Below are 21,988 nucleotides of genomic sequence, written 5' to 3'. Positions count from 1 at the left end.
TGTCTTCACTTTTGTATTGTATTTTAACTTTTGTTGTTTTGGTTTTTATTTATGTTTTATGTTTGTCATTCACCTCAAAATTCGAATTTCATTTCACTTCACTTCTCCATCGTCTTGGCTTTCGTTTCTATTCAAACCAAATATGTATAAAAAAAAAAAAAAATCTCAAAAAATACAACAACAACCATCGAAACTAAATGCGACAGGTTATTGCTGGCTCCATAAATACACCTGGATTTTTGGGTGCACTTGGTCATAATAGTCGTTCGCATAATGTCCGTGGAGGTGGCGGTTCATATGCTGCTGGCGGCTATCATCGTGTCCAACCAATGGCAGTACCAGCTACAACAACAACAACAACAACTACAACAACACCGGCAACAACCACAACAACAACAACAACAACAACATCTGCAACACCAACACCAGCAACATTGGCAGCAACAGCAATGGGCGGAAATTTAACAAATGTAAAAACAAAAATTCAGAAAAGAAAAAAACAAAACAAAAAATTGGTTTGCTATTTTAGACAGAGAGAATAACGAAATGTTTTAGACTGTGAACAAAATTCCGATCCTATCCTCTGCTTTCTCTCTCTCTCTCTTTAACTCTGTCTATCTCTACATAGTTGTTGATGTTCTGTGTATAAATCCCTCCAAAAATAATGATCGATGTGTGAGCTGTGTTTTTATTGAGTTTGCCCTTTTTCTTACTCCGGTTTTAGTTTTGTTTTCTTTTGTTTGCTTATTACTTTCGAATTTCCCGCTGTTGAGAACCTCCTCTCTCCATTTCTCTTTCAAGCCACCACTCTCCCACAGTATGGCACATTTCTTTAACTCTTTTTTCCCACTTGTGTGTGCAAGTCAATGATTTGCTTGGAATTCTCTTGTGGATCATGTGGAAAACACCTCCCTTCGCGGTTGACTTTTAAGCCTTTCCTTTGTAAGAACGTGCTTTGTTTTAATGAGCATCATCTGAATCATTCTACTTACTTGTAATTGTTAGTTGCTTATATTTATAGATTCAGGGATGGATCAATCTTAATTTTTTGAAGTATAAAATATTGATTTGTATTGTATTGTATTAGAACAATTCAAAAATATTTACAAGATCAGTTTATGTCTAGATTCTTATTTCGTACTCATTTAAGTTTTGATTACTTAAAGTTGCATTCCATTTCGTTGTCTTCGTTTCGCGTAGTGTAAAGGAACTTATCTCCCCCGCTGGATTCCCACTTTAACTACGTGATTAAGTGTAATGACATATAATTATGGTATTGCAACTGTAGTTGAACTATTTTTAATTTAGCATTTGAAATACTACAAATGATTCATTTCCAACAATGAACTTTGACTTTAAGCCAAGTTGTTGACTTGCACACCTGAAGTGTTAAGCCCAATTGTTGTTGTTTCTGCTCTGTCTATCTTTCTCCCCATGTCTTGCTCTGTCTCTCTAACTCTCTGCTCGTGTGGTTTCAACGTTTCCTGCTCGCCAAAGCCTCACACCTTTTAAGAGATTTTATTCTTATTTCAAATACATTTTCATCTTAATTTTCTCACATGAAATCGAGTGTCTTAATGTCTATTGCATGATTTATATTGCATTTTCAATTGTAAGTAAATGTGTGTACTCAGTTTCCCTGGTTTTAAGTTTAACTACATAATTATTTTCATATTATACGATCAAAGGCGGATCTAGGAAAGTTCCGAAATTTATCCCTAAAGTATGCAATACAATGCCAAAAAGTGCTTTAATTTCCAAAACTATATAACTTAAATCTTTATAAATTCATAGTTCCTTAAAAGAATCTCTTGAAATGATTATTGCATACTTTAGGGGGCTAATTTTGCACATTTTCACTAGATTCGCCACTATCGCCAGTTCTCTTTGGTTTTGCATCATAGTTATTGGCATGCAAATAAAAAAGGAATCGCTTCATTGGATCTTAGTTGACCACACATCATTATACAAAACTGTGCGTTGCATAGAGTAAACATTTTCAATTAAAAAATAATAGAGTTGCAATGGGGGGAAGAATTCATTACGGATAGCCAGCCCAATTCAATTAGTCGATTGTGTGTCTGCATATAATATGCAAATGAGAAAGAAACTTTTAATGATGGGCAGCATGCTGGTAACAAACAAACACTTACACACACCCACACGACACACAAACGTACACACATACATACATACCATACATATACCATATTTCAACTGTGTTTTCAATGTCTAAAGATAAAAAAAAAAAAAACAAAATATATATATATACAACTTTTATATATAGATAAATGTGTGTGTTGTCCCGCCCTTGCCAATATGTGAAATGGCCAAAATTGAATTAAGCTTTGGCCATTTCGTCTTGCTGTTGATGTGATGTGTTTTGCTGCCTCACAGCAGTTGCCAATTTTGATGGTGATTTTTAATTTATCGTTTTGCCTTTAACTTCCACAACCACCCACACACCTACACACCCACATACACACATATACATATATAGGTCACTTACCAGCCCTATTTCATGTTGTATGGTGAGGTATTTGCCGATGATATCGATCCACCCTGTGGCGAGGATCCGAAACAAGGAGCCTGCGTTACGGGTAAGTCATCCTTTCGTTTTCATTTTTGCTGTCCGCTCTGTCTGCGTCTCACTTGACTAATCGAATTTTTGTTCTTACAGGCCGTTGGGTTACACCGATAACGATGTCCATGTATCTGCTGATTGCCAATATATTGTTAATTAATCTTCTCATTGCTGTCTTCAATAATATCTTTAACGAAGTCAACTCGGTGTCGCATCAGGTGAGTTGGTCTGAGTTTGTCTGTTTCTTAAAGCATTTTAAAGTATTCGGTGTGGGCTAACTAATATAATCTTGTTCTTTTGTTTCGTTGACAGGTTTGGATGTTTCAGCGTTTCACTGTGGTGATGGAATATCAACAGAAACCTGTATTGCCGCCACCTTTCATTGCCTTCTGTCATTTCTATTCCTTGCTCAAGTATTGTGTACGCAAAGCGAAAGGTGAGCCCGGCATGAGCAAGTTTAGCTTTGTTCCCTGTGAGTTTCTAATCAAATGCGAGCGTCTCTCATTCAATTTTTGGAACAGAACTAACACAATCTCTTTCTTTCTTTCTGTCTTTCCTCCTTATGCGATATATGTAAAAAATGTATATCGTATATATTTTTTAAAACTTTATTCCCTTAATGCTTGCCTCTTGCCTCTGCCCTTGCGCGTGTGTGTGTGTGCGTGTGTGTGTGTGTGTCTTATTTATGAAATGAAAATCAAATTTTGTCATTTTGTCATACAATAATAACAACAACAATAACCGCAACAACAAATAAATAATCTGGTTATGCTTTTCCTTTTGTAAATTTGAAATTCTATTGTAAATTGTTATCCTTATGGCTTGGCTGTTGTTTGTTGTTGTTGTTGTTATTGTTCTTAACCACTGATTTTCCTACTTAACTGAAACTCATGCTACTTTCTCTTCTCCCAATGGAATTGAATTGAATTATTAAATAGGATTGGAGGTTCAACGTGACAATGGTCTCAAGCTATTCCTTGAAAAGGATGACTTGGAACGCTTATACGACTTTGAGGAGGAATGCGTCGAAGGCTTTTTCCATGAGCAGGAAATCATTTTGAATCAGTCAACCGATGAGCGAGTGAAAAATACAACGGAGCGTGTCGAGACCATGTCACAGAAAATCGAGGATATCAATCAAAAGGAGAATATACAAACAGCTACCGTACAGGTGTGTGTGTGTGTCTACTATGCAAATTTTCCTTCCCACCCCCGTCTCTCTGCATTTCTTTTGTATGTTTTGTTTGTCGTTTGATGCGGGTCCCATATGGACAGCAGAAGATTGCCGGAAATGGGAAATTGAAAATTGGTCACTCATGAACGCTGCACTGGTCCACACGTCATCCTCCCCACACTCTAATAGCTGCGAAAAATAAGAAAAGCAATGAAATTTCTTCACATTTTCCTTGCATTCTCTTTTTTTCGGTCCTCTGCGTTCATATTTACTAAGCGTTGTCTGATTGCCATTACTCATCTTGCACACACTCTCACGTCCTTTTTCATGTCTCTTTTCTTTCCACTTGCAGAACATTGAGTTCCGTTTGCGCAAAATGGAAGAATCATCCGAACAGATACTGTCTCATCTGGCGGTCATACATCGTTTCATGTCCACACATATCGCTGGCACGGACGATTTGCGTGGCTCTGTGATGAACATTCCAGTTGAAATGCATCGCGTGCGCACCATTTCAATGTCAGACAATGAAGGTGGTGGTGGAAATTTAGGTGTGCCAGGAGGAGGACTTGGAGGACCTTTACTCCCTGGCCCTGGCAGTGGTGGCGGTGGCGGTGGAAGCGGCGGTGCTGGTGGTGGCGGTGGTAATGGCGGTGGAGGCAACTTGGCACTTGGTCTAAGTGCTGCACTCAATTTAAATTCGCTTCAGGTGCGTTTTAGAAGCGGCAGCTGCAGCTCCTTCAACATATTTTGTTCATTTAACTTGATGTTGAGAATGTATCCTTAGGTCAACAATCGTCGACGTTTCAATCGTTCGCTAACCGAAGTGCGTCCAGATGCCTACATCTTGGATGAGGGCACACACTTTGAGGTTGTCCCCCTGCCCGAAGAGCCCGATGAGGTGGTAAAATCGCGTGAAGCACTCAACGAACAAGTGGTTCGCAAGGCATCAATGATTTCTGAAGCGGATTCTGATATATATTTGCCACTATCGCAACGTCCGTCCACATGTGAGACAGTGAAGCGTACACCGTATGTAACAGTGCGTCAGGATACGGAAGCCAGTACGGAGAGCAAAGATACTTTAACACCGCTGGGCAACAATGACGATGATCAAACACTTGTCGGTGGCGGTGGCGACAATTCCGATGATGCTGCACCGGACATCAATTTCGAGGGTAATTTCCTAGACGACAACTAAAACTAGAAAAACAAAAAATGCTTTCGGTTTTTTCCTTTAAATTTGGTTGAGTTTACTCGGTTTTCTGTGTATTTTGTTCTCTGTTTTCTGTTGCTCTTCTGCCTTTACTTCTGCTTGTTTTGTTTTGTTTTGTACTCTTCTTCTATCACGCTTTCTGTTTTGTGTTTGTAATCGCGATAAAATCAAAATCAAAACCAAAAAAATTGTCCTTCTCATCGTTTTCCTCATCGCCTCATACAGCTGCCAGACATCGGGCTTTGCGTCAGCGCACTGTCTCGCTATGTCGTCGCAATTCGGAGACTTACTCGCTAACAGGAGCGGATATGAACCGCTCGCACATAAGCCTCAATCAGTTGACAAGTCTCTCCCGTCGTCAGTTGAGCCTCACGCAATCGGAGCCTGACAGTGATAAGGATATACCAGTTGTAGTAGCCGCAGCAGCAGCCGCAGCAGCAGCAGCACATCAAGGTATGTACGGATAATAAGATCCAAACTTAACAAAAAAAGAAACAACCAATGCCGAAACTATCAACTAGAAACACACACACTGACTCATACCTTCCTTCACACCAACCAAATGAAAACAAAACCAATTCAAGAGCTCTAAATTATGGCCACTAATCCAAGGCTTTTGCTATCAAATTGGCCCACTAAATTTTTTGCCACTAACCACAATTCATTCACGACACATTCCTAATTCTGAATTCTCATCTCTTACCACCTCTAACCTAACCGAATTCACCTCTCTCTTAAAAACCTTCGAAACTCCATACTCTCTAGGTAAATCAGTATTGCATGCGAAAACCTCAAGAAATATATTGCTGAAACTGCATAGCGAGTACACATCGATAACGGATGAGCTGGAGAGCGTTTGCCATATGATAGCCTCGCCAACGGTCTCACTGCAAAGTAATAAAGGTAAGCTGGGCGTGCATCAGAAAAGACGATACGACGTACGACCATTCCACCAATCCAACTAGGCCCAGTTAATCCTCCAGATGCAGTCCTTCCTAGCTTCCATATGAGCCTTCTGCCTGCCTGCCTGCCTGCTTGTGCTGACCTTACAGACAAAAATATTGCTGCGGCTGCTTATTCTATTTACTCTCTATATTATATAATATATATTCCTTATTGATCCATCAATAGACGATCTGAGATTTACTAAAAAAGTGTTAATTTTTCTCATAGCTTCTTTGGATCGTCCCAAAACGGAAATGTCACGGGCAGAAGCTGCCGCTTTGCAGGAGAAGAAACATTTGAAGGAGTGCGAGGAGAATGACTATAGGATACTAGAAGGTCTATTCGAGGCACGTGGCTCAATTGACGCTTCGGCACAGCCTTTTGAGGTAAACCATTTGAAATGAGATTCCTGTTAAAGTATTGGCTAATTATATTATTTTCTCTTGCAGATTGGCGTCTCTGTGGACTACAGCCATCGGTATCCGCTGCGACGCGAGACTGCTATCGAGCTGTCGCCTTCAAAACCAACGGCCGAAGGAGGTCCTCTAGGAGGAGCAGGCGATAGCAGCGATACCAGTGGAGCGGGAAGCAGCAGTGCCATGGTTGTGGGGGCCAGTGGTTTTCAATTGAAGAATGAACGCCCCTGGCAACGTAACTCGTCAATGGAGCAGCAATCGTATCAATCCCCGTTGGTACCCACAAGAGCTACAAGTGATTTTCTAAATCCTCCATACGAGAGCACTGGACGTTTGTTCAAAAAGTCCAGTGAAAGCTTACAAAAGAATTCCAGTACCGATACGGATTATTCGGCACATCCGTATCGTTTCATTAAGCAGAGTTCCAATGAGACGAATACCTCGCTAACCGGGTCCTATAATGTGGATACGCCTTCGTTGACAGCGGAGCCATCACTCGATGCTGGTGATACACATTCGGCAACGGGGATTGGCATTGGCGTTGGCGCTGCCACAGCGCGTTACCAGCCCAAGCGAACGGCGTCCGTTGGCGCTGCCGATGGTAAACGTTTGCGTGACGAGAGTTCCAGTTCATTGGATCTAAGTGCGGCGCCAGTAGCGATGCAGGCAGCGCCAGCATTGCCAATCCGGCCGATGCAGCTGAAGAAACAGTTTAGCATGGACCAGGGCAAGCCGCAGCCAACTGGTGGTGGTGGCTCAGCTTTAAGTGCAGCCGCTGCCGTTGAGGTCAATCCACCTGACTCGCGGGAGGCTGCTGCCCAGGTTGGGGCCAAACTGATTTCCATGCAGCTAAAACCACAACTTGGCATGAATGTCCTGAAAGAGAGCAGCTCCAGCACAGAGGAATCCCGTGATGGGGATCCTCATTCGCTGACCCTGTCTGCTGCATCATCATCCAATTTAACCATACCACAGATAAGCACACATTTAGTGCAAGACGAAATAGCCAAATTGTCGTCAAATATCAAGAGTAGCACCGAGTCGGAGAAAGATCCGCCCTATAATGAGACAATGTGCTAAGATTATGTAGGTGTTTAGGGCCGGAGACTTATAAGTGTTCCATCTTACAATGATTGTGCTCATATGAATTACCTACTAGTCAAAAATGGGTCAGAAATGGACCGCCCCATATCAAAAATAAATCCATGCAAGTTACTTATAAATGTTAATAATAATAATTTGGACAATACAAAAAGAAAGAAGGATAATGATAATTCTCTGTATTTTTATACGACGGTTTTTTATTATTATTATTATTTAGAAATCATCTTTATTGTTGTTATTATTATATACAAACAGTTACAAAACAAAACAAAAAACACTAACGAAATCAACTCAGCACTCGAACACACTAAAGCATTAATCTTTCAAATTATCAGCACCAAGAAAATCTTCTCTTACACATAATCTTCTAACTAAATATATATATAAATATATATTTACAAAATCTTTAGTCTCTAAGTCTGTCTGCAATTTTCACACATATCTTCGTTCTTTAACTCAATCGATCTTCTATATCTTTATACATACATATATGAATAATGTTAGAATTGAAACAAGAAAACAAAATTGCATATTTACACTTGCCACACGAACCACCCGTAAATGTTAATACCTAAATGTACTTATTTGCCTAGTTCTAAGATCTACATACACTATATATATATATACATACAAACTTACATATATTTATATATACACAGGCATAGATATATAACCACTATAAGATGTCAGCTTAACTAATTGTGTATGCCTCTATCAATGTGTAAATCAAGCTCTAGGTAGTCCATTTTACTTAATTAATTATTTATCTATTGCATGTACAACAACAACAACAAGAAGAAGAAACTATTAAGCAAGGATTAGTTAGCATTTAGTACTTATGTATGCATGTATATACTATGTATAAGCTATGTCTAGCTAATCTAGGCTATTTGCTTACTATATACATATATATATATAGGAATTTTCGATGTCTGGTGTACATAAGGTATATAAGTAGAATCAGAGAAAAAATTGTTCATGTTTGGTGGCTAATTCAGCCCCAAATTTCGTTTACAAAACTGTGTTTTTATTAATGTTACAAAAAGGAAAAAAAAAAACATAAATATTAAATAATAATACAATTGCATTTTAATTAGAGGATTTATATGATCGTGTACTTATTGATTTTAAGAGAAATTTAATGTAACTCTATTTATTAAAAATAAAACCAAAAGGCAAAATGTTTTTATTTACAAAACAAAACCTATGTGAATATTATGTATAAAGTGTTCTATGTTTGAATGTGATCTTATAAGACAGAGGAGTTTTGTGGGATAATATGGATGGAATCTATATATTTTTAAAGCAAATCTAAACTTGGACGTAATAATGCTCTCAAAATAATTAAAAACTTTTCTTTTCATTGCTCGATTGGATAAGATAATAGAGGAAACTGTTTAAACTCTTGATTCAGATCTTTCATATTGCTATTAAAGAAAACTTCTGATTGCTTACAAGAAAGATGAATCTCTAACGTTCTCTATAAAGAGTATAAAGTCCAACTGCTTACTCAAACCAATCAGAAGTTATTACTACTTTGGGTAAATGACAGTAGCAGGAAGATGAAAGCCATAAAAAGGGCAGGGCTAAAGGTCCTGACAACGATTACTGGGGCTCCGAGGTCTATACCATCAAGATAGATACCAAGTAATAGTTTAGAATGTTGGATACATTCGGACTATGTATATACATGTGTATATATATGTAGATATGGACTTATTTCAAGGATCTACCTCTGTTCTCTTTCTCTCTCTTGTCATTCTTGGCATTACGGAATAACAACATTCAAAGTTTCCCAGCATCCCAAGTTTATGTTAGGCTCTAAGTTAATAAAAGAATCAACAACTTTGTAAATAATATAAAATTACTATGACTTCGGAAGATTATCATTCCATTCATTTCATAAAGATCTATTATGATTGTGAGCTCACAACAAGAAAACCATTTCTCATTGCATACTTTGCGGAGGCAACATAAATTTAGCTAGTAATAGGTAAATAAAACACGATAGCAATAATTGAAATTATAAAGCAAACCGCAATAAGTAAAAAACAAATTAAATTTTTTTTATTCTTAATACTTTTCACTAATATAATACTAGAGTTTCGTTTCGTATAAAATCTGCTCACAATATTTAATAAAAATTCTAGCATTTAATTTATAATTTTTCGGTTTTTTTTTTTCTCTTTCGTTTTGTTTTGTTTGTTTTTTTTTTTCGCCTTCGTCAACATTTTTTACAACTTTAAAGTCTTTTTGCTTTTGCCATGTTACTTAGCTTACCAACTAGCTGAACACTAATTACAAAATTATTTAATAAATATATATATGTTTATGTGGGGATCTATATATATATATATATCTGTATATATGTACACATAATGATGGCAATATGGCTTGACTGTGCGTGACACAAAAACTAAAACTAATAAATTAAAATACAAGTCACTTAATTAACAACAAGAACATTAAATGCTTGAACTCTTCTCTCTCTCTTCTTGTTTTCTTTATCTTTCGTTTGTTTTGTTTTCATTCTCCATTCGTTGTCTGTAAATGCAGTGTGAAAGTTATTGCATTCTGGAATATTATACTTTAAGACTAATTTATTGGCGTCATCTATATAGGATTTTGGTTGCTTGACCAGTAGACCAGATCATTTAGAATGTGTGATGTATACCAGGCCCTGAAAAATCACATGGATTGATTGCTTATATAATTGTATTATTTTAATTGCTGCCACTATTGAGGTTTTCAGCCTCAGGCTCGACTGGATTTCCTTGTGTTAGTCTCTCCATTTCATCCTTTTTGGCTCGCTCAAAGAAGCCAAGCTGCGATGGAGAAAAAAATATTAGTTGTTGATCGAGTTGGATAAGTTTTCAAATTAGTTCTTACCTTATACATGCCATAGACCATGCCAGCCAGCAGGAGAAGACCACCCAAAACGGACACAATTATTATCCAAATGGGCAAACTTCTGTCCAGATGTTTCGATATCACATTCGGTTCAATTTTGCGTTTAATAACCAGAGAGCTACCCAATGGATCGCCCTCTTTGCGCACCTTCAGATCGATTAGCACAACAAAGAACTCCCAGGGATCTACCAGAATGGCATTGATCTCGTTAAGATCAACTGTATAGCGCATATTCAGATTGACTGGCTTCTCGGGCTTAAAGTTATAGACACGGATCACAGCCCGCACACAACTGGTCATTGTGGGATCCCGACAATTGAACACAATGGTGCGATTCACTGGCAATTTGCCCTTGTAATCATCACTGAGCAATTCGTGAGCCTTGATCTGTGAAATGCGTGCATATTGCTCCCGATTGGCGGTCAGAGCCTTGAGATCGCGGCGCTTTCGGGTCATAGAGGCAGTGGCCACTGAACTGGAATCCAGAATATCCACATGACCGCTCTTAACAGCATCATATTGTCTGTTTCCCGACTTTGCCTTATTCACCTGGCTAATGGTCGATGTCTCAATGGGATTTGTGATGAGCAAAGTATTATTCTGATCGAATAATTCGATATTTATCAATTGGGCATCGAAGGTGGCCTGCATGCTAATGTTATTCACATCGATAATGGGTATAACAGCTATGGATCCAGCCACCTTATATGCAACAGGTATATAGAATTCCAATTCCAAAGCCTCAATTGTGCTGGGACCATTACTTTTGATCTCGTAATTATTGACAATTTCAGCAACATTTTTATAATGTTCCAAATCAATTTGAGCATTTGTCTGGCCACTAAAAAGAAAACGAAATGAATTTTATAAGTCTGTATGTCAAAATTGCATCTAAGGAAACGATATTTCGATTGGCTATGGCAATTAAAAGGCGTTCAGAGAAGGCATTTCAGGCGGATCTAGGTCTCGAACTGGGGGAACTTTGCCATTCCATGCAATAGGCCGAAAATATGATCATTCTTTATACACTTCCACAAGTTATTTTTTGGACAATTTATTGCATAGTTTAGGGAGAAAATGTTTTCTATTTCACAGTCTTAGATCGGCCTATAGATCACCTTCTGACCTTGGTTTACTCTACTCACCCCGTGGCATCAATTTCCGTGTACTCCACCAGTCCAATAACCGTATGTAGCTGATTATCCGTGGAATTCTTTTCATTGCCCGTACTAAACACTTCAGCATCGATTATCAAGTTGCGTCCATCAAGACTGCTAACATCAAAACTAATGGAAATGGTGTCCTTTTCTCCCTTGGCCAATGGTCGTCCACCATGAAGATCACACAGCATCACATGAGCCTCATCGACCCTACAGTTCCAGGGTATTTGAGCATAATTCAAACGACTTGAGCTTGTAATATTGAATTGAGGCAAGTAGGCAGTCTCTCCATTATTGGTTATTTCGTAATTCAAACGCAGGGTATTGGCACTACCCAAGGTGAAAGTGGAGCTAATAGAGGAACAAAAGGTTAATTAAATGGGAAATGTCAATCCAAAGTCATAACACCTACCTCACGTCCTTGGCGGTCAACTGCAAGTCAGCTATGCAGATTTCACTGGCACATCCAGTTACAAATATAATTTTCTCGGAATAGACCTTGGGATCAGCTGGATCAACAGCTACACAAGTCTGACAGAATTCTGAAAAAAAAAATCGAAAATTTATATTATGTGATGCCAAAACTTTCCTTTTTCTCTCCATGTCAGTTACCTGCTGTATCATTTGGCACATTTTTGGTCAGTTCGTAGTGCATTTCCATTTCAATGGGCTTGAAAATATCCTTCTCACTGTAGCGCACATCACAGTCAAAGACACGACACTGTTGGGTCACCTTGGCATCGGCCGTGAAACTCAATTCATTACTGGAGCTTTGAGTGAACTTCACACGCTTCAACTGTGAATCGATGACAATCCGCATGGCCAACTCCTGTTGCTGGGCTGAAGCCTGAGTGGCTGTTGTGGTCAGTCCATAGCAGGCTGTGATTTGTATGCGTCCCTGATCGGGTTTAATTTCACGTGATTGCGATCGAACACTGGCCTGAATTTTCACCACAGGATATGCACGATAGACAAATACAGATTCCGAATTGGGCGAGCCAATGGCGAAATCGTTGAATCCATTGCCATCGACATCGGAACCACGTGACAGACCATGTCCAAACATATGAGAGCCCTCATATTTAGAAGTTTGATCCACTGGCGAATCCAAACGTTGACTATGCTGATCCCTCAAGCCCTGCTGGGAGCCCAGGTAGATGAAGACCGAGCCATTGCCAGCAAATGGAGCACCCACAGCAATATCTGTTAATAGTTTAAGTAAATATAGAACGAAGGATGGCCAAGGGGTTCGTTGTTTACTCACCATTGAAACCATCGTGATTAATATCTCCCAGGCGCGATAAAGTTGTCCCGAAACGTGCCCTTGTCGCAATGGGTGAACGCAACTGTTTGACTTCAAAATTGAACTGTTTAAATATAGCGTGATAAGGCGATGGGTTAGTCATTTATCAATCGCAGCTAAAACTCGATATTACTCACCCTTCCTTTATTAAGGAAAACATATATGGCGCCATTGTCATGGGAATCCTCTAAAGCATATTGTGGAGCCGACACAATGACATCCGTCAAGCCATCCCCGTTGAGATCTTCGGCCAGCACAGCATAACCGAAGTATTCACCAAACTGTTCGCCACGTAGCACATGATACTTCTCAATGGATTTGCCTCGCACATCAAAGATGTATGCTTCGCCGGATTGCTCATTAGCCTGGGGAGCAGTGGCCACATAGAGCAAACGTTTCAAATCCGTGCTATCGAAATGGCCAGTGGCCACCGAATAACCAAAATAGGAGTCATCTGGTTGCCCCCAACGATGTGGATTGGGTATATCTGTGGTATAGGAGACATCGGGCGAATAATTTATATCCGTATCGCCACTTGCCCGCTTCACCTTCACCCTCTTCTGGGCTTCACTCGTATCGCGACGACTGGCTTGTGGTTGATCTACCAGGGGCACCTGCTTATATCGTATAACCGATCCCTTCCACATGAATATGCCGGGAGCACCGATAAGCATTTCCTTATTATCGTCCGAGACATGAGCACTTAGACCCTGCTCACCAAGGATATAATAGAAGTACCTATAGCCCGTATCATCCTCCTCCACTTGTTGATCCCTCAAACGCAATGGCGATATGCGAACCACCTTATCCGGCTGTTCGCTGAGCGTGTTGTATACCCAATAGCATATGCCATGCATATGATAATCGCTGTTCGACGGTGCAATGAAACGTGGAGCACATACTAATAACTTGTCACTGTCACTAGTGCCACCATCCATCGATGCGCCCAACCATTGGTGATCCTTGCGCTCCGAATCCCAAGTGTATTCATTAGCTGCCGCCTGACGATTACCCAACGCATCGAACACATAGGGACTGCAGGTGCCATTCAATAGGGAGCACTTATAGATCGCTCCCGTCTCATTGACCCCACGTTGGGCCTCCAATGTGGATTGGGCACGAGGTGCACCAACAAATATGCTGCAACAAACGAAAACAAACGTAAATTTGTATCAATCAATTGTCTGTTTGTCATTGTGGTCTTAAATTAGTCAGAGATGACATAGAGCATATTAGTCTACATTTTTCCACGAACATTATTTATTCGCTTTGATAAACAATTCGCCATTATTTTCTCTATAGCCATTGTTTACTGTATATATGTATTGCAAGCCACACAATCTTATCACAAATCGACTAAGCAAAACCAAACCAAAACTGATAAGCAAAAATTGGCATTGGGAGTCATTTTAGTTAGGTAAAAATGTGAGGCAAAAACGTCAAATGAGTCGAATCTATGTATATATTAATATATATTAACAAGTATATAGATTTTATGTTCAAAGTGACTAGAAGATTATGACATATATATCTCACTTATTTCTTTCTTTCTTGACTTTTGTGTGTTTAATTGATATCGAGCATGACTTCATCGTTGATACAAGCTGTAGATATTTATTTTATTTTATTTATTTTCTTTATTTTTCTGCTATTTAAGCATTTTTTTTTTAATGTCAATTTTCATTCAGTTTTCTTAAAAAGTTTTTATACTTTGGAATTAGCGGCTCCTCCATCGAATTGCGATGAATCATCGACAACCTGTTTACTCTAACGGCAGCCGCAGCTTTAGCATCAGCTCCCAATCTGAGTATTGGAGTTGGGGGACGAAGTAGTCTTCCCCCTCCCCCTCCCCCTTTCCCCCATCACCTGCCTTGACACCCACTTACCCATGAGGCCTTAGGTTGATGGTATAACCAAAGTATGACGCACGCACTTTAGGTATAACGGTGGCAAATTGTGGATCATTTATCTGTACATTGGGTAGCGGTGATAAGTTATAGGCTAAGGTTAGATTCACCACACCGATCACCACCAGCGACAGCACCAGGAACAAGTGACCTTGCCTGGCCATCATCAGTATTGTTCACTCAAGTATTCAATGTAAGTGAAAATTTTGTTTTTCGCTTTTTTTTTTTTTATGATTAATAAACGGGTTTATGCTGGGCCGCGACTAAATAACTTCGAAATTCGTTTAGTATTATCACTTTACAGTGCCTCACAAGCGTAACGCAACCGGCAACCGTACAACCGTCACGTTTGAATGTCAAAATGAGACTGAGAGCTCTCAGCACTCGAACACTAAACTGAGCAGCCAGCTTGACGAAGCTCCCACTCCCATATATGTAGCTCTCGATTGCCAGGTACATATGTAAAAATGTGAAGAGAAGGCACACTCCAGTCACAGTCTCACTCACCTTACTACCAGAAGGCTTACTCACTTTACCGTTGTGGAAGGTGTGTGTGTGTGTGTGTGGGGGGGGCAGAGTGGAGCATCTTTTTGGTTGTTCAAAGTCAACTAATTAGAAAATTGTTCCACTGAAATTTGTTATACTTCAACTCTATTAGTTGGTTTCACACTCTTGACCAAACAGTGACTCAAAAAGGGGTCTCTGTTTGTTTCCAGAAGCATTCGTCTTTAATTTGTCTAAACAACTAACTGCCATTAACTAACCAACAGTTAGTAACAAGTACATAACCAAGCGAGCTACCTCTGTTTACATATGTTAAAAAACTTATGCAAAACAAGCAAAACAAAACAAGCAAAAAACAATGAAATCCAAAACAAAAAAAAAACCATCAACAAACAAAGACAACATCAACTGCTTATGAACGAGGTGTGTATCAAGAGTAAGTTGAACTAATAGCAGGTCAGTTAACGAATCTTACTCAAATGTACATACTAGATCGATTTGATTGAATTCACTGGAGAAAATATATACTAATCGATTGGATTGTTGTCTTAAATAAGGCAGATTCATTTGTTTCTGAAACGTGTTGAATATCAAAATTTAAGATAACTAACTACAACTATTTAACGATTTTTTAGACAAGTTTATTTCAAATGGGAAGTGACAACTTGTCTATATATTTGGACTTTCATTAACGAAAAGCTTCTTATAAACAACACTTAACTTCTTAAAAATAAAGGCCCTTAACTATACCACTATAACTGCTTATAACATGGCTTTAATAGATTTTTTAATTTTTCAAAAAGTTACGATAAATATTGTATTAAATGAATTATTTTGTTGTCATATAGTAAACTTAGATCTCAAATAAATTTTTAGTGAAAAAAGAATTTTAAGAATTTTTCATTCAAAAAATTGCAAGCTTCAACTTCTGATAAATACTCGAGTAAAAGTCAAACGTTGACGAATAGCGAAGTCATGCAATGATATAATTACATTTGTTTATAATGTTATAATATATATGTATACTTTTACATATACATATGTACAGTGAATACTTCCTAAACGTTCAAACACTTTTAGAAAACTTACTTTTTTTCAACAACTTATTATTTCTTATATTTTCAGTAACCTTTTCATTATATTTGTAAGTCAAGATGACAACCAAATGAAAATCAAAATCAAGGGGCTTATAAAAATCAAAGTTCGAAAATAAGTATTATTTCCAAATTATTTCTTTCCAAAAATCATAAGTATATGAATAGTTCGAAAACCTTTAATATAAAACTTAAAAATAACTTTTATAACATTTTGTCCTTGAGGGAGAAGGATTATGCTTCAATTTTAAGAATAAATAATAAAATTATTCTTTAATTTTATTAAAAAAATCAAAACAAGAATTAACATCTGAAGGGTTTTTGAAAGAATTCCTATATCTATGAATTTATCTTTGAAATATTGAATTATGGTTTTTTAGAAATCGCAACTACTATTTAGTTTGCACATTATATTTTTAAGTCAAATCTTATTTAGAATAATATGAAACATTGTGTACAATTTTTCCGCTTGAAATTAGATTCTAAATTATGGTAAATTATAAGTCAATATACATAATTATATTTAAATCTCCTCTGTATCTGTGAATCTTCGGGATTCACTGGAGTTTAGTTTTGGTTTTTTTATTAACTCATATTATCGAAAGTTCTTTATATATGCCATACTTCCGATTTGATATATATATGAAGTGTGAATACCCAATTTAATTAAAATCCATAACTTTACATATTGACAACAAATGTGGAATAATAAGTTTGCTAAATTTAGAATATGTTTTCTAGGTACTTCTACTACATATATTCAACGCAGACTTTCAATTGGAATCGCATTTTTCGTGTAAGGTTTTTGGAAATTTGACTGATCTTGAATTTGAAACACTAAAAAATGGAAGAAACCCAACTAGAAAGAGAGTACTAAGGAGATTTTGAATACTCCACTGTTGGGGTTTAACTAACTAATACAGATTAAAATTAAAGCACCACAAAGTTCATTCTACATATACATATAAGCGACAAAGAGGAAGAGTCGAACCAATTAAAATATCAAAATGAAAAGTAAACTAAATTTTTCCCACACACACATAAATCGAGTGATGCCCGCCAAATTGAATTGCCTTATTTATTGTCCACACCTCGTAACTACATATGTATGTATATAGTTGTCTCTGTATATATGTATGTAGCTTGAAATGGCATTCCAGTATTTCCCCAAAAATGAGTCACAAGCATGTAAAGTATCGTACATACAAACATGATGATAAATCCAATGTCTTCGGTTGTCGTCTTGGTCAATGTATGTAAGTGCAAGTGAAGCGGAAGATGGATGGGGTTGGGCATTAAATGGGGAAGTCTTTTACTTACGGGGGGGATTAAAGGGTGGCGTCTGATTCTTTTCTTTTCTTTGTATGAATAATACATGCGGACTAAAGGAGCGGGGGACTGGCCCACACACACGCATACAAATCTTGCGGTATTGTTGATGCTGTTGCTGTTGCTGCTGATTGCTCTTGGCCATCTTCATTCAACGGCAGCAACATCGTTGCGGTCAACAAATGTTTTAAGAACAAAAGCAGCCGCGTTGCAGCTTTTCTTTCTTGTTGTTTCTCTTGTTGTGTTGTTAAACATTCTTTTTTGGAATTGGGGTTTAATGACCACGACAGAGACAGAGAAAGAGCTAAAAATATTTGTACGGTGTCAGATTTGTGTGGTGGCGGTGATGGTAAATCGGCCCCCCCCACCGACCACCAACTGCATTTTGTGGGAGTTTTTGGTCTGTGGCGCCGCCGTCGACAATATGCAGCTGTTGCAAGAATCCATGTGTGTGTGTGTGTGAGGAAGACGGCTATGGGGACCGAGACGACGCCTGACTTGGATTTGTTATTGAATTTGGATGACTCATTGCGTTAACGTAAAAATGTAAAGCAAAAGCAAATTTAATAAATGCAAAAATATTTGACAAAACGTGGCTAAAAGGAAATAGGACGGGAACGTTGACGGGGAGGGGAGGCTAGTCTACCTACCAACTTCAATTGATGTGAAATAAATTACAGCTTGTCGTGATTTTACGCGCAATTTCCGTAAATAATTAGGCGTAGCCTCCGACAGAACGTATGTATGTACCTACACACATACATTCAAATGCTTGTACTTGGTAATTGCAGTAGCCATAAAAATGAACAAATGGCTCTCTATATACAGGTAGATATCTGTCTATCTATTGTGGCAATTGAAATTTTCAAGTCATCAAAATCAGGTGAGCCAGGGGAAATGGCAATCGGAATGGAAATGAAAATGGGAACATCAACAGAGGAAGTACCTCAATTAAAAGAATTTTTACATAAAAAACAAATTTTGAAAAACTTTTAACTCGTTATAAGCACGTAGAAGCACAAAAATTCTAATAAAATTGTCGTCGTCCCCAATAAACAGACAAATTTTATTTATTTACAGAACAGAACTGAGTAAAAAAAAAGTAGGTAAATGACATTTACAATTTCCAAAATTTATCTCAGCACGTAAAATTTCATGTGACTTGGGAAAGGGAAATAGTTTACTTTGGTTTTTGAATTAATTTAATTACTTATCATGGGGCAAGTGTCTTGAGTTCAAGTACTAAAAGAGACAGAAATTAATTGGTTTTTAAAAATTTTAGTAAATAATTTATTGCATGATTCTTGAGATGTAAATCTTTATGACTTTTTGGCATTGAATTGGAGGCAAATGTTTGACATTTTTACAGTTCTGGATTCAACTTAAGGGTGGTTGGCGCCAAAAGGACCCCCAAAAAGAGGAAATATAATGACGTTGCTATATTGTTTGTTTAAATACAATAAAGAGGCTTTTCTACAGATTTCTATTCCAAACTCGAACACTAAATGAACAGATCAAGGTCTTTGCCTTTTGTTACCAGATCAGTGATGGAGTAAATACAAGAAGGATACAAAGATGCTTAGCAAGTATGTAGACGAAAAGAACCAAATCGAAAGGGAATACTAAACTTTTCTTCTAAGAATGTTCAACTTACAAAGGATTTAAAAGTAGATGACAAATTACCATACCGGACGTCGATGGACAACAAACATATAACTTTTCAAGTATCAAAAACCTACAGAAACTGGACAATTGATAAATTTTTTCTTTAAATACCCAAAGAGTTCAAAGAGTAAGCCATTAACTGAATCAAAAAAAGTTTAAGATGAGTTTAAGACACAAGCGAGAAATCAAAACATATGAAAGAAACTGTGAAAGCTTTCCATTTAAATTAGGATGTTATGGTTTTTTTTTATTTTCATTCAATTATTTGCAGATTTTGTTACTAAATAAGGGCCCAAACACTTATAATAATATCTAATTACTTTAAGCTGAAAAGAGATTAGGAATCGACGCCGTTTTTTATGTGATTTCAATCGATCTTAATTCTGACTTCATAATGAAGAAACCTAATAGTTCAGATACATAGCTGGTAACTTATAGTTAGTTAGCTAGTTACATACTAAGTCGTTTGTATTTGGTAGCTCCATTCTTAGAAACATTGAAGAATTAGAAATTTATCTTTATACATTAAAGATTTCTTCGAAGTTGGAAATTTTTATTTCCTAGGTCAATGGGCCGATCTAGGGATTCGACCTGAACAAAATTTTTTCGAAAGTCATGAAATGAGAAATACGTTTTGGTTTAAGTCAATAAATTAAACACTCATCAATTCTAAAATGATTTATGTCAATGAGAAAAATATAAAACCACTTGAAAAAACTCATCACCCAATGTAAAAATCTAAATTTTATTGTAAATGAATGGAATATGGATAACCCCTTGACCTTAAACTATTAAATTTTAAAACTTTTACGACATGTAGATTACAATTTATATACTATAGAAACTAAATTGTGAATCATGCTATTGAAGGGAAATTACAATTCCAATTTCTACCCTGATTCATCCAATTAAGTGAAAAATCATGAAATAAATGGATGATAATTCTTATTTAGAATTTCTCACCATAATTAGTATTTAAATTTCACTTTCAAATCATGTTCTCGAGAATTTGTTTTCAAAAAAAAAGTCGACAAAAATTTGCTGGCTTGGCAAAAAACAAAAAAAAAATGAATTGATTGAGTTAACTTTGATTTACTTATGTCTCAATTTTAGGTGTGTGTGTGTTTGTGTGAGCATATATGGGCAAAGTCATGATGTCATATCTTGAAATTTCGTTACCCGTATTCTCTATAAAAACAAATGAAGAAAAAGCCGCCATTGAGTCTACTTACTCATTTAAGTATATATGATATATGTAGGTCGAAACCCCTCCAACAAAAGAAAGCCCCCCCCCCCCTCCCAAAAAAAACACACATACAGTAGAGATAAAAGATTCAAGTTTGTCAATTGCAAAAGTTAAAGTTGCGATCTTTTTTTCTCTCTGTGTCTCTCTCTTTTAGATCTCAGCTCGATTCTGTGGCAATTGAAATTTGAAGTTGAAGTTGAAATTGAAATTGCTTTTTGCTTGGGGGCTGTCAGTTGGATGCTTGGCTATTGGGGGCTATGTTATTTTTAGATATTGCTTTCGGTCTGAAGTGTTTTTGAAGTGGTTTTGGTTTTGGTTATTATTACTTGGTGTGGATTTGTTTATGCAGCTGCCAAAGTTGATATTGATGGAGCGTTATGGCTGAGACAAACTAATTTGTAGGGCAATTTCAATTTTGAATATTTTTTATGTATTTTCTTTCTATATTTGATCTCGAGTAACAGAAGCCAAGTGTTAAATGGCAATAACCCTTTTTCAGCAGCGTTAATTGAGTGAAATAATAATCATTTTGAGTTTCATTTCGATTGCTCAATTTGGTCATAAACTCCCAAACTCCACTCTTTTCCCCCTCCCCCTACGACTACAGACAAAGAAGTTAGGTGCAAAATATTGACAAAGGTGTGAGACATAAGAAATGTGAAAGACATTTGCTTGTTTAACACACACACACACACACAAACATATTCGAATATGTATATTTGAATACTTTTGGTTAGTGGTTAATGAAATTCTTACAAATATTTACATTAGCTCACCTGGTTGGGCGTATAACTAAGGTGTATCCAAAGTAAGAGCTGCGCGTCTCTTTCATTTGAAATTTCAAATGACTCGGTGAATTTATCACATAATTTGCTTGTGGTGAATAATTAAAGGAATTAACTTCTATATCTCTTAGCAGAAGAAGAAGCAGGCCACACATTAGCCATAAATATTTCAGGGAGGGACAGCACATTTTTAATTTAATATGCAATTTGTATAAAAAAAAGTTAACTTTTTTATTTATTTATTTCACTGAATTAATAAATCACAATTATGCAATGTGCGAAATAAAAGCGAGAGAGATAGAGGCGAACAGGATACTTAAAACCGCAGTCAATTTATTTTTTGATTTATTGAATTTAATTGACGCCTTCAACACAATATTACGCACAGTCTCTCACATAAGCACATGTACACACGCACAAGCACACGCTCACCATCCGGTAGTTGCTTGGCCTGTATTTTGTTTATTTTTATTTATTTTTTTCTATTTTGAATTGAATTTAATTAGCCAAGTTGTTTTTGTGGTTAAATTAGGCTTTAGCTTTTATTCGATTTGGTTTTACACTTGTTTTGGTATCCCCCTCTCCTTCATCCATCACCCATCATCATCATATATCATTATATACGAGTGCGCGACTCTGCAACTTC

At 37.2% G+C, this 21,988-nt stretch overlaps 2 protein-coding genes across 15 annotated transcripts in view; one reads left to right on the top strand and one right to left on the bottom strand.

Annotated features, from left to right (window-relative positions):
• Trpm (transient receptor potential cation channel, subfamily M) overlaps positions 1-8,610 on the top strand; it is a 60,903-nt gene extending 52,293 nt beyond the window's left edge. For 8 of the 13 annotated variants that reach the window (XM_068288381.1, XM_068288379.1, XM_068288378.1 and 5 more), the window contains 10 exons: positions 2,501-2,600; positions 2,681-2,802; positions 2,897-3,020; positions 3,523-3,755; positions 4,111-4,467; positions 4,546-4,936; positions 5,200-5,427; positions 5,740-5,877; positions 6,148-6,305; positions 6,369-8,609. In XM_068288381.1, coding sequence (XP_068144482.1) covers positions 2,501-2,600; positions 2,681-2,802; positions 2,897-3,020; positions 3,523-3,755; positions 4,111-4,467; positions 4,546-4,936; positions 5,200-5,427; positions 5,740-5,877; positions 6,148-6,305; positions 6,369-7,415 — 2,898 coding nt within the window. In that variant the 3' untranslated portion in view covers positions 7,416-8,609. Of the gene's footprint in view, positions 1-2,500; positions 2,601-2,680; positions 2,803-2,896; positions 3,021-3,522; positions 3,756-4,110; positions 4,468-4,545; positions 4,937-5,199; positions 5,428-5,739; positions 5,878-6,147; positions 6,306-6,368 lie in introns of all 13 variants that reach the window. The other 5 variants (XM_068288387.1, XM_068288388.1, XM_068288375.1 and 2 more) reach the window with 4 other exon arrangements.
• Positions 8,611-9,484: 874 nt separating this feature from the next.
• scb (scab) lies at positions 9,485-21,524 on the bottom strand. Of its 2 annotated transcripts, none has more exons than XM_068290626.1 (8): positions 21,334-21,524; positions 12,950-13,952; positions 12,774-12,876; positions 12,122-12,712; positions 11,922-12,051; positions 11,495-11,860; positions 10,329-11,190; positions 9,485-10,264 (listed from the first exon to the last, which is right to left on the bottom strand). In XM_068290626.1, the coding sequence occupies exons 1-8, from the start codon at positions 21,495-21,497 to the stop codon at positions 10,163-10,165; spliced, it is 3,321 nt and encodes a 1,106-aa protein (XP_068146727.1). In that variant the 5' UTR covers positions 21,498-21,524; the 3' UTR covers positions 9,485-10,162. The 2 variants fall into 2 exon arrangements, with proteins under 2 accessions (XP_068146727.1, XP_068146728.1); XM_068290627.1 differs by lacking the exon at positions 21,334-21,524 and adding an exon at positions 14,699-15,095.
• Positions 21,525-21,988: the final 464 nt, after the last annotated feature.

The sequence above is a fragment of the Drosophila tropicalis genome, unplaced genomic scaffold (assembly GCF_018151085.1).
Source record: "Drosophila tropicalis isolate 14030-0801.00 unplaced genomic scaffold, ASM1815108v1 contig_593, whole genome shotgun sequence".
Classification (NCBI taxonomy): Eukaryota; Metazoa; Arthropoda; class Insecta; order Diptera; family Drosophilidae; genus Drosophila; species Drosophila tropicalis.
This window is presented reverse-complemented; position numbering and strand designations above follow the sequence as displayed.

Excerpts from the sequence above, each read along its gene's own strand:
- scb (XM_068290627.1), bottom strand. The coding sequence starts at position 14,886 with ATGATGGCCAGGCAAGGTCACTTGTTCCTGGTGCTGTCGCTGGTGGTG. Across the intron at positions 11,861-11,921 it reads TTGACCGCCAAGGACGTGAG|CTCCACTTTCACCTTGGGTA; the intron begins GTAGGTGTTATG and ends TTCCTCTATTAG. Across the intron at positions 11,191-11,494 it reads ACGGAAATTGATGCCACGGG|TGGCCAGACAAATGCTCAAA; the intron begins GTGAGTAGAGTA and ends TTTTCTTTTTAG.